The 13,030-nt window shown below is 44.7% G+C and overlaps 1 protein-coding gene across 2 annotated transcripts in view; it reads right to left on the bottom strand.

The window, feature by feature from the left end:
• Nucleotides 1-416: 416 nt before the first annotated feature.
• The window catches only part of LOC132782110 (lethal(2) giant larvae protein homolog 1), a 67,898-nt gene continuing 55,284 nt past the window's right edge, over nt 417-13,030 (bottom strand). For both annotated transcript variants that reach the window (XM_067473175.1, XM_067473176.1), the window contains exons 17-23: nt 12,650-12,933; nt 10,720-10,984; nt 9,058-9,172; nt 8,303-8,397; nt 4,408-4,531; nt 4,161-4,240; nt 417-2,575 (exon numbers count right to left, since the gene is read on the bottom strand). In XM_067473175.1, coding sequence (XP_067329276.1) covers nt 4,162-4,240; nt 4,408-4,531; nt 8,303-8,397; nt 9,058-9,172; nt 10,720-10,984; nt 12,650-12,933 — 962 coding nt within the window. In that variant the 3' untranslated portion in view covers nt 417-2,575; nt 4,161. The remainder of the gene's footprint in view (nt 2,576-4,160; nt 4,241-4,407; nt 4,532-8,302; nt 8,398-9,057; nt 9,173-10,719; nt 10,985-12,649; nt 12,934-13,030) is intronic.

The raw sequence follows: 13,030 nt of genomic DNA, 5'->3' as shown, positions 1-13,030 counted from the left end.
GCTCATCTCCATTTCTAAGCCGAAGAGCCGGCGTTGTCCGTAGACACCTCCAAGGTCATGTGGTCACTCGCATGGAGCGCCGTTACCTTCCCGCTGGAGCGGTACCTATTGATCTACTCACATTTGCATGTTTTCAAACTGCTAGGTTGGCAGAAGCTGGGGCTGACAGCAGAAGCTCACCCCGCTCCCTGGATTTGACCCTGTGAACTTTCAGTCAACAAGTTCAGCAGCTCAGTGCTTTAACCCACTGCGCCACTGGGGGATCCTAATAATAATAATAATACTGTTTGGATTAAATGCAGAGCGGCTTCACTTACTCCAGGATAGAAGCTTCAAATACAAATGTATAAAGAGAAATCAAACGTTTTTGTTTCGGTTTCGATCCAAGACCCTTTCAGACAGACAGCCACACAGCCTTAAAGATATTACTGTAAATGCTTTATTTGGGGGTGGTTTTTTTTTTCTTGTTTCGTTTATTAAAAACCTGTATTAATAGCTAAACAAGGCTAAATCCGTTATCTGGACCGGAACAAAAAATGATTCCCAATAAGAGGGTACATTCTACCAAGGAGACTAATTCCCTCCCTCCATCCCTCCCCTCCGCAATTCATCGAAAAGGAAATTAAGACACACAATGGCACATTTCCGCTACGAATTCCTCATCCCTGTTTAGACACTCCATTCGCTCTCTTTGACACAAGCAAACACACATACAAACAAAGGGATAGAAAGGGAATGCAACCTGTACCGAAATATTCCGAATTTCTTGCAAAGTCGTCATTGGGGAGAAAGGAATGACCCATTAACTTTGCGCAAAACTCTGGATCTAAGACTGGATCTTATCTTAGGCCGAGACCAAATGATTTGAGATACACACACACACACATATACACACATACATACATGACCTTCTTTATATTTTCCAGCCTTTCCTAGGCACAAAAGTCCCAGGAAGAAGGATGGGAACAAAACACATCCACACTGCACAATCTGTCGCAGTTTGATACCGCTTTAACTGTCGTGACAGAATTCTGAGACTTTTCTACACATCCCAGAATGTTTTGACAGTTAAAGGGGTTTCGATGCGCTGCAATTGGCAAGTATGGACGCATCACGAGGACTGGGGAAGATTGTGGACTACAAATCCCATGCGAGAAGTAATGGTCCCAACCTCTTCTTTTTTTTGGCACCGGAATTGAGTCGAAGGAATGTGAACGAAAAACCCAAGAAGAAATAAAAACAAAGTGGGGAAAGGGAAGTGGGTTCGAATGACAGACGAAAGACCTTCCAATGGAAGAAGTAATGAAACCAATGAAGGATGAAACGTGAGCAACGCAAGCCTTGGTTCTGATCAGAAATGGGAATTGAGGTGGCCCTTTCGGTCATTCGGCAAGCGTTCGGCACCTTCGCACTCCAAAAACATCCAAACACACACTAGACTTACCCTGTTCATACCAATCCAAAAGTGAAATTAAACCTGAATTGCAAAACCCATCGTATCCCAAGAAATGGCAAAGAGAGGATGGGACTTGTAGTCCACTTGGAGGGGCTCCAAATAGCTTTGTTTCAAGAAGCCGCGAACTGCATGCAGCTAAGAGAGAAATCATGCAGATGTCCGAAAGCAATCATTAACTCCCCCAAATTGGCTGTGCAGAGGAAGGGACGATAGGTTTTGCAATCCAGTCTAGGCTCTGTATACTTTTCCTGTTAAAAGAAGACTTTTTGGGTGGAGAAACATACCTTACAAAGTGACCAAAATCCTGCCCGAATGTCCGAAAAATTCATATTTTCCTCGAAACATTGAGACGAATACAAACAGCAAAGCAGGAAAAGGACGTGAATTCTGACATTATTTTTTTTCTGGTTCAAGCACCAAGGTTTGTTTGTGCATCGAAGTTTCCCCGAAGTCTGCTTTTCCCCACAAAGTGGACCCCAACTCGCTCAAAACCCCAAAAGACTTCGTAAGAAGAATCCTTCAAGAAAAAGACCATCAAATAAAAGGAAAACCCTTAGAAAAAAGTCATTTTCCCAGACCCCGAAAAGGCAGGATTTGGCCCCAAAAAGGAGCTTTCGGGGAGGAGGCTCAGTACCGATTCCGTCCGGCTTCCCAATCCAAAGGCTCTGGAAATAGGTCAAAATACTTATGTGTTATTGTCCCGCGGGAAAAACAAAAAATCGTACAATAAAAGGATTCCGAGGTTCCAAAGATCCTATATAAAAAGCTGCTTGTTTTCCTAAGAGCTCATTGTGAGGCTTCGCTCCAAAGAAACGGCGCCAACTCGGTTCCGTTCTTTCCTTGCGTTCCAAAAACGGAGGATGATTAAGAGGCGCCGCGGGTTCCTTTCACGCAACGCAACTGGCCCGTCATAAACGCATGGCACAGGCTTTTTCCCGAGAAAGACGGATTGAGAGGCAAATTCGGAAACGTACCGAAAACGAGAAGGTTTTTGAGTTCAAGGTAATAATCCCACTTGTTGTTGATCCTTGCGTAAACGGCAAAAATGCGTCTTTCAAAGAGTTTGTCGCAAAATCAAGTCCCAAGTTGCTTCTGCCTCCTTCAATGACTTCTCCGCCTCTGTAATAGGAAATTATATTATTGTTATAGTTACTACACTACGTAACACAATTGAGGAAAATATCTGTTCCTGGATTGAAATATTTCCTGTTTAATTATAGGGTCCTTACGCTGAAAGTAGTTGTTCCCATTCCAGAAACTTAGTTTTTGTGGTGCAAACTATGTCGAATTAGTGGAGACTCAATGAGATATTTTGTTGAAAAACTCTCGCAAAATGTGCTGCAAGATTTATTTACTTCATTTCTACCCCAGCTTTCTCGACCTGAGAAAGGATTCAAGGCGGCTAACAAATATGGCAAAAATTAAATGCCGCACAGGTAAACAATAAAACACATCTCATAAAAATATAAACAATCTATGTGATGTATTGTCGAAGGCTTTCATGGCCAGAATCACTGGGTTGTTGTAGGCTTTTTCGGGCTATATGGCCATGGTCTAGAGGCATTATCTCCTGACGTTTCGCCTGCATCTATGGCAAGAATCCTCAGAGGTAGTGAGGTCTGTTGGAACTAGGAAAATGGGTTTATATATCTGTGGCATGACCAGGGTAAGACAAAGGACTCTTGTCTGCTGGAGCTAGGTGTGAATGTTTCAACTGACCACCTTGATTAGCATATAATGGCCTGACAGTGCCTGGAGCAAACTTTTGTTGAGAGGTGATTAGATGTCCTTGTTTGTTTCCTCTCTAAAACTCTAAAATCATGACAGTAAATAAAGAACCACACTCAGAAAACAGGGGAATTCTAGACAAGAAATAATCAGGGCCAACTAACACCTCCCAACAAAGGATTCCCCCAGGCAGGAAACAGCCAGGTTTTGAAGCTGCAAGGCGATTCAATGCTCATCAAGGTGGCCAATTGAAACATTCACACTTGCTTCAAACAGACAAGAGTTCTTTCTCCCAGCCTGGACATTATTCCACAGATATAACCCTCAATTGCCTAGTTTCCAACAGACCTTATAACTTCTGAGGATGCCAGCCATAGATGTGGGCGAATCGTCAGGAGAAAATGCTTCTGGAACATGGCCAAACAAGCCCTGAAATCTCACAGCAACCCAGTAATTCCCACCATGAAAGCATTCAACACAGAATAGTAACAGTAAAATAATAATGATGATGATGATGATGGACTCAGGTAGAAGGCCAGGTGAACGGACTTTGGGCTCAGGTAAAATAATAGTAATAATAATGGACTCATGTAGAAGGTCAGGTGAATGGACTTTGGGCTCTGGTAATAATGTAATAATGGACTCAAGTAGAAGAACGTGAATGAACTTTGGGCTCAGGTAAAACAATAATAATAAGTAGAAGAATAGGTGAATGGACCTTGTTGCTCAGGTAACAACAACAACAGACTTTGGTAGTATATGTAAATAATAACAACAACAACAACAACAACAACAACAACAACTATAATAATAGACTTTGGTAGAAGGACAGGTGAATGGACCGGAAAACTCACAGCAACCCAGTGATTCCGGCCATGAAAGTCTTCGACAATACATCCCCTATGTTTTTATGATAGAACCAATTGGGAAATAACCCAGGGACAAATATGTTACATGGTGCCGTCTTGGTCCGTACCTCATTTAATTAGGATCCCTGGAGATCGAGCATCATCCTCGTTGACGTTCCTCCGGTTTCTCTCTGTTTCTTCCGAAGGCCTGAAAGACAGTGAAAAAAACCCACTGTATTTGTTTGGCTTATAAGATGCTTTCTGAAATGCTCAGGGCCAGAAGCGTTTCCTATTTTGAGTTTTGATTGTTACCACATGAAAAAGAAGGGGAGCATTCCAAACTCCCAATATTCCCGTTTTGCCGGAGAGACTTACGCCAAATAGTCCTTCACTTCCTCCGCCGTGATGTCTCCCGTCATATCCAGAGGGGTGTCGATGCTGTTATTGGGGGAGTCGACCGGCGTCGGGGAAAAGGACGCTTGGTGCTCTTCGGGAGATCCTTAAAGAAGCAGAGTGATACGCATAAAGCAGGGGCCCTCAAACCACGGCCCACGAGCCAGAATTAGCCCGACAAGAGATTTCCCTGGCCCTAAACTTTAGACTCACTGCTACCACTACCCTCTTTTGGCTTCCTTAACCCTCCTTTCCTTTCCTTTCCTCTCATTGCCTTCCTCCAAAATGGACAGATACTCTCCAGACTTTCTTGCTCCCTCCAAAACGGAGGGAAGAAAACGGAGAGGAAAAAAAGAAAAGGAAGAAAAAGAGGTAGGAAAAAGAGAGGGAATGAGAAAAAAGAAGGTAGGGAAAAGAGGGATGAAAGAGAAGAAAAGGAGATAGAAAGGTAGATAGGAAAAATAAGTAAGGAAGTGTGGCGGAGTGGTTTTAACCTCGAACTGGGAGGAAAACAGAGAGGAAAAAAAGAAAAGGAAGAAAAAGAGGTAGGAAAAAGAGAGGGAATGAGAAAAAGAAGGTAGGGAAAAGAGGGATGAAAGAGAAGAAAATGAGATGGAAAGGTAGATAGGAAAAATAAGTAAGGAAGCGTGGCGGAGTAGTTTTAACCTCGAACGGTGGCTCCGAACCCACTGGATGACTTGAGGCAAGTCCCACAATCTCAGCCTCAGAGGAAGACCAAGGCAAATCCCCTATGAATTTATATGAACCAGAAAACTATTTGAGAGGGCTGCCTTGGGGCTGCCCTGAGCCTGAAACGACCTGAAGGCACACAACAACAACAACAACAATAACAACAACATCCTATAGCCAGTCTGAGGGACCCTAAACTGGCCCTCTGTTTAAAAATGATGAGCACTCCTAGCATAGATTTTAACTGGTCTGAAATCCTACTGCTGGTCCTAAGAGTTTTGTTGCTTTCACGCGTCTTCATGTACTTAATTTTTTTTCTAGCCGTCCCCTGTCACACGTTGCGGTGGCCCACATGGGAGTTCTGTGTGGGAGGTTTGGCCCAATTCTATCATTGGTGGGGTTCAAAATGTTATGTGATTGTAGGCGAACTATAAATCCCTGCAACTACAACTCCCAAATGTCAAGATTCTATTTTCCCCAAACCCCACCAGTGTTCACATTTGGGCATACTGAGTATTCGTGTAGAGTTTGGTCCAGACCCATCTTTGTTTGAGTCCACAGTGATCTCTGGATGTAGGTGAACTACAACTCCAAAACCAAAGGACACTGCCCACCAACCCCCCCCCCCCCCCCCCAGTATTTTCTGCTGGTCATGGGAGAACCGTGTGCCAAGTTTGGTTCAATTCCATCGTTGCTGGGGTTCAGAATGCTCTTTGATTGTAGGTGAACTATAAATCCCAGCAACTACAACTCCCAAATGACAAAATCAATTTTTTTGAGTGAAGGACAGGGTTGTTAGGTGTCTTGTGTTCAAATTTGGTGTCCATTCGTCCAGTGGTTTTTGAGTTATGTTCATCCCACAAACGAACATTACATTTTTATTTATATAGATTCATTTAGAACATTTGTATTCTGTCCTATTCTCGACCTCTGATGAGGGACTCGGGGCGGCTTCCAACAATATAAAAACACCAATAAAATACACAATTACATAAAATGATAATAAATATACATTTAAAAACAGTTCACCAAGTTTAAAACGTGCTCCAAATCAGTCCAAAAAATGCAGTCCATACAATATCATCTAAGCCAATAAAAACCATCTATTCTGCAAATGCTTGCTCCCAAAGCCAAGTCTTAAGTGTCTTGCAAAATGTCAGGAGTGAGAAGATGTAACCTCTTTAGGGAGGGAGTTCCACAGCCGAGGGGCCACCACAGAGAAGGCCCTGTCTCTCGTCCCCACCAAACGCGACAGGAGCCCCCGGTGGCGCAGTGCGTAAAACCCTTGTGCCGGGAGGACTGAAGACCAACAGGTTGAAGGTTCAAATCTGGAGAGAGGCGGATGAGCTCCCTCTATCAGCTCCAGCTCCTCATGCGGGGACATGAGAGAAGTCTCCCACAAGGATGATAAAAACATCGAATCATCTGGGTGTCCCTTGGGCAACGTCCTTGCAGACGGCCCATTCTCTCACACCAGAAGCAACTTGCAGTTTCTCAAGTCGCTCCTGACACCGACAAAAAACAAAAACAAAAAACCAAACGCGACTGCAATGGTGGCAGGACCGAGAGCAGGGCCTCCCCATATGATCTTAAAGTCCTTGATGGTTCATATGGAGAGACACATTCAGACAGGTAAAGTGGGCCAGAGCTCCCGTAAGTAACCTGGCTGCTGAGCGCTGGCCTAGCTGAAGCTTCCGAGCAGTCTTCAGAGGCAACCCCACATAGAGCATGTTGCAGTAATCTATTTGGGATGTAACAAGAGCATGGACCACCATGGCCAAGTCAGACCTCCCAAGATGTGGGCGCAGCTGGCGCACAAGTTTTAGTTGTGCAAAAACTACCCTGGCCACCGCCGAAACCTGGGATTTCAGGCTCAACGATGAATCCAAGAGAACTCTCAAGCTGCAAACCTGCACTTTTCTTACTGTCCTGACCATAAGGTAATGACATCCCATGCATAATCTGGACCTGGGAGTCACTCTGGACCATGCTCTTACCTACAAGAAGCACTGCTGAACATCAAGCAAAAAGTGGGTGCTAGAAACAATATCATACAAAAGCTGACTGGCACAACCTGGGGATCACAACCAGATACAGTGAAGACATCTGCCCTTGCGCTGTGCTACTCTGCGGCTGAGTATGCATGCCCAGTGTGGAACACATCTCACCACACTAAGACAGTGGATGTGGCTCTTAATGAGACATGCCACATTATCACGGGGTGTCTGCGCCCTACAGCACTGGAGAAACTACACTGCTTAGCCGGTATTGCAGCATCTGACATCCGCCGGGAAGTAGCAGCCAATAGTAAAAGGACCAAGGCAGAGACATCTCCAGCTCATCCCCTGTTTGGGTATCAGCCAGCACGTCAACGACTTAAATCTAGAAATAGTTTTCTAAGATCTACAGAGATACTCGCTGGAACACTTCAGCAAGTGAGAGCCCAAAAGTGGCAGGCTCAAACCCAGAACTTCAACCAATGGCTGATACCAAATGAGAGGCTCCCCCCTGGACACACAGAGGACTGGGTGACTTGGAAGGCGCTGAACAGACTGTGCTCTGGCACCACAAGATGCAGAACCAACCTTGAGAAATGGGGCCACAAAGTGGAATCCTCGACATGCGAGTGTGGAGAGGAGCAAACCACTGACCACCTGCTGCAATGCAACCTGAGCCCTGCCAAATGCACAAGGGAGGACCTTCTTGCGGCAACACTAGAACCACTCCAAGTGGCCAGCTACTGGTCAAAGGACATTTAATCAACTACCAAGCTTGCAAATTTTGTATTTTGTCTGTTTGTTTGCTTTGTTCTGTTAGAAATGTAATATAATTGACTGGCTGCCCTGACACGACAAATAAATAAAATTTAGATGTCATTGACAAATGGACGCAGGTCCATATAGTTACCAAATGGGCAGGAACTGGAACGTTTTATTAGCATGCAATAAAGTCCAATTGCTCAGAAATGGCTCGAAGGCACACGGCAACAACACAAAGCAGACATCCAAAAAAGAAAATTAGCTGCCAATATTGGGAGGAAGTAAAGTAAATGAATATAATACATTTAGGACAGCCAAGCAAGGATAACCCAACTTTCAAACCCAAGGTTTGATTCAGGATGCCGTCAATCGGTTTGGCTAGACTGTAAAAGCAACGGTCACAGATCTGAAAAATGGGTTTCACTTACGTTCGATGCTGGAGAGGGAGCGATTAGGGTCCAAACTCCGAACGATGTGGGTCCCGTTGGCCTGGTTCAGTTTGGGCGTCACGGCATAGTTGTTCCTGAAAGAGCAAGGAAGCGGTGTTGGCCATTCTGGTTTGAAAAGAGGGTGAAGACTGCAATGGGTAAAACCTTTTCTCAACAACAACAATATTTTATCATGGTCCAAAGACCCTTATTGCACCCTAGGTGTACAAGTTATGCAGGTAATGAAATTAAGAACATCTGGTTGATTAAACACACAAATGGATACAATTTGCAAGAGTTAAAAACTGCTTAAAATACCCAATGGCTAAAAACATAGGTAAAAGACTACAACAGTGTACAATGTGGTAGATGCAGTCTACTTCCTGTTTGTTACATGGCCAGAGACTTTTATCACATGGGGTACCTGCAAATCTTCCATGCAGCAATTCAGACGGGAGCACATTGCACCTTGCTTTGGAAAATAGGCAGAGCATTTGGCCACAGTTGAGTTCTTTAAACAGTTTGCATGGAAAGGTCCAACATAATGTATGGCCAGGGCACTTGGGGAGCAAGATATCTAAGAGCAAGAGCGCAGCTCACCAAAGGCAAACATGGCTCTCAAATTAATCTCTGGTTGATTGATTTAAGAGTCAAGTCAAAACCCAGATGAGTTCGGACGGATGCGGAAAGACCGACGGAGGAGGCTTTTTTAGAATTGATCTTTTCTTGAATGCTTTTTGGGGCACCTGACTGACCCAAGGCAAGTGGCATCGTGGCTGCGGCTCGTGTCCAAAACGCAAAGCGGCTCCGTGATGTTCCTGGTGCTCAAGGAGAAGCGCTCAAACTCGGAGGGAGAAATCAGGTAAAAGCCTGGAAAGAGAAAGAAAAACATGGAAGGTGTTTTCAAATTGTTGTAAGCCACCAATCTGGGAAGAGATGGGATGGATAAATGATAAGTAGATAGAAAAGATAGATATATTTGTATGCCAGAAAGTTACAACTGGTAGATACACTTGGCTCCTGTGAATTGACAGCAGTTAGTTTTATCTACTGTTTTAAAATTGTTTTGATTTTATGCTACATGTGTTGACAGGGGTTGGTGTTACAATTTTATGTGGTGTGTTTTATACTTTTGTACCGTTTTTACCTGTTGTATGTTATATGTGCACCCTGGAGTGCCTTGTCATTTGCTTATAGGAAAGGTAACGATGATACATAGACACAACAGACAGATAAGATGTATGGATAAATAAATACAATCTATATAAATAAAAACATAATGTTTGTTTGAGGTATTAATATAACTCAAAAACCACTGGACGAATTTACACCAAATTTGGACACAATACACGTATCGGGCCAGCAAGTGACCACCACTCATAAAAAACACTGAAAAACACAGAAGAGACTTAAAAAGCCAAAAAGTAAAAAAAAAAATACAATGCAAGCAGAAAATCATATATATATATATATATATATACATACACACACATACATACATACACACACACGCACACACACACACAAACACACATATATACACAAATATATACACACACACAAAGCACATATACACAGACTGGACCACAGCAATACGTGGCAGGGGACGGCTAGTGGATAGATACATAAGATAAGAGATGATAGCTAAATACAATACCTAGATAGATAGATAGATAGATAGATGACAGAATGGATAGATACAAAGGAAAAATACAATAGATAGAAAGATATGATAGAATATAAATAGGTGACAGACAGGTAGACATGATTGATGATAGACCCGATTACCAGATAAATACAAAAGATATGATACACAGCAAGATACTGTAGCTCATTAATAGTTGACAGATAGATATGACTGATAAGGTAGATAGATATGATGGTCTGATAGATAAAAAGGAAATGTGATACATAAAAAGATATAAATTACATGACAGACAAAAATGATGGACAGATATACACAAAATAGGTATCCCCGTTACCTTCCCGCCAAAGCGGTACCTATTGATCTACTCACATTTGCATGTTTTCGAACTGCTAGGTTGGCAGAAGCTGGGCCTAACAGAGGGAGCTCACCCAGTTGCCAGGATTTGGACTACCAACCTTTTAGTCAGCAAGTTCAATAGCTCAGCGGTTTAACCCGCTGCGCCAGCAGAGGGCCCAACTATGATACATAAATAGATCAATAGCAGTAGGTATTGTTTTACTTTGGGGAGGCACACCTCTCCAAGATCTCCTAAGGCAGATATGTGCAAACTTAAGCCCTCCAGTTGTTTTGGACTTCCTAACAGTGCCTATACCTATTCTAAGGGCTAATGCATTTCCTGCAGACTCCGCCAGTTGCACTCCTGCCCATGGAGAGAAATCCAGAGCCCAGGCCCAGAAAAGGGGTCCACCCCCACACGCTCCGGACCCACCTTGCCCGTGTTTGGTGAAGACGCAGGAGGCGATCCCGCTGATGTCCTCCTTCCGGACGCAGTCGTAGTGCACCTGCGGCCGCAGCCCTGGCACTGTGAAGATGTGGATGTCTCCCAAGTTGGTCAGGCAGGCCAGGCCGTTTTCAGTATAATCCTCGCAGGCTGCGCTGGCAAAGCTCACCAGCCCCACCTTCCGGACCCGGCAGCCTTCGTGGGCCGTCAACTTGAACTTAGTCTTGGCACTGACTTTGGGCAGCGTGAACACCTGGGAGGGAAGGACGAATAAGGGGATGGGGAGAGGCTTAGTCGAAGTTATACCATAGCACCATCTTCAAAGGTCAATACATTCATCTCCTTTCAAGACATTATAATGTTTCTCTTCCTCCAAAGAACAGAACAGAGTCCTGGAAGTTGGGAGAGTTCACTCAAAGCCAGTGGAGTTATCCATGAAGCCAATTGTGAGAGAGGCAGGATTGCAATCATGAAGCCAATTTGGAGAAAAGAATGATTACAAAGGAGAAAGAACGGTGATTGCAATCGTGATGCCAATTCTGCCTCTACATACCAACCATGTAGAGACAGAGATGATGACAAATGAGAAAGAGGGATTACTTCAACCATGAAGCCAATTCAGAGAGAGGGATGGTTACAGCCATGAAGTTGCATGCTGCACGTCTCTGAAGTTTTATGTGCCCTTACTGACTATTGCAGGGAAAACCAGCTGATTCCTAATCCATCTAAAATGCAGACATCGAGCTCTGAGGACCACCTGGGAAGGAAGCAATCTAGCACACCCAAATACCTGGGAGTCACTCTGGATCGTACTCTGAATTATAAGAAGCACTGCTTGCATATAAAGCTAAAAGTGGGCGCTAGAAATAGTATCATATGAAAGCTGACTGGTACAACCTGGGGATCACAACTAGACCAGTGAAGACACCTGCCCTTGCGCTTTGCTACTCTGCTGCTCAACACGCATGCCCAGTGTGAAATACATCCCATCACGTTAAAACAGTGGATGTGGCTCTTAATGAGACATGCTGCATTATCACAGGGTGTCTATGCTCAACACTGCTAGAGAAATTATACTGTTTAGCTGGTATTGGACCTCTTGACATCTGTCGGGAAGTAGCAGCCAATAATGAAAGCACCAAGTCAGTGACATCTCCGGCCATCCTCTGTTTGGGTATCAGCCTACACGCCAACGACTTAATTCAATAAATCGTTTTCTAAGATCTATAGAGACACTTGCAGGAACACCTCAGCATGCGAGAGTCCAAAAGTGGCAGGCTCAAACCCAGAACCTCAATCAATGGCTGATACCAAATGAGAGACTCCCTTCTGGGCACACCAAAGATTTAGCGACTTGGAAGGCACTGAACAGACTGCGCTCTGGCACGAGATGCAGAGCCAACCTTAAGAAATGGGGCCACAAAGTGGAGTCCACGGCATGCGAGTGCGGAGGAGAGTAAACCAAAGACCACCTACAACAATGCAACCTGAGCCTTGCCACATGCACAATGGAGGGCCTTCTCACAGCGACACCAGGGGCACTCCAAGTGGCCAGCTTCTGATCAAAGGACATAGAGCTTAAGGCCAAGTTTTTAATTTTTGTTTGTGTTTCTGAATACATGTTAGCTGTGCCCTCAACTCGCTTCTGATATGATAAATATATAAAACAGCCATGAAGCCAGTTCAGAGACAGGGGAGATCACAACCATTCTGAGAGATGGAAATTACAACTGTGAAGCCAATTATGAGAGAGGGCAACATGTCTTGCTTTCACTTTGAAAGAAGAGATACCTGTGGGTTTGTTCATATGGCATCCACTCTCCCAAAAGTCTGCTAAGGTGACAATTTTCAAGCCTATTCCAAGGAAGATAAAACAATGCACTTAAAGCCATGCTCCTCTAAGGTCTTTCTCCCTCACCTTGAATTGCTCTTCCGAGGCAATGAGCACCGAGTGGCTGCCCTGCATGTCGGGGGCCTTGGCCAAGTCCCGGGAGACTTCGTAGGGCTCCGGCAGAGGGTTCCCCCGGCCGTCAAGGACCGCAATCGACACGACCGGTGCTCTGTGCATGAGCTGGATCTCCTTGCCCAAGACAGCTTCTGCGGAGCGTTCCGCAAACTTCTCCTGGGAGGGGACCTCCAAGGCATAGGCGAAGACGGAGCCAGAGTTGGTGCCGGCCCACATGGTGGGTCCGTGATGCGCAGCTATAAGGCAGGGAAAGGAGGGAACGAGCCGGAGGTTGACTACAGAACTGCCCTGGAGGCCTAGAGGAAAGGCTGCTCTAGGTCCTCCGAAGCAAGG

This window comes from Anolis sagrei, chromosome X (assembly GCF_037176765.1).
Source record: "Anolis sagrei isolate rAnoSag1 chromosome X, rAnoSag1.mat, whole genome shotgun sequence".
Taxonomy (NCBI): Eukaryota; Metazoa; Chordata; class Lepidosauria; order Squamata; family Dactyloidae; genus Anolis; species Anolis sagrei.
Note: the sequence above shows the minus strand (reverse complement) of the source record. Positions and strands in the feature narration are given on the sequence as shown.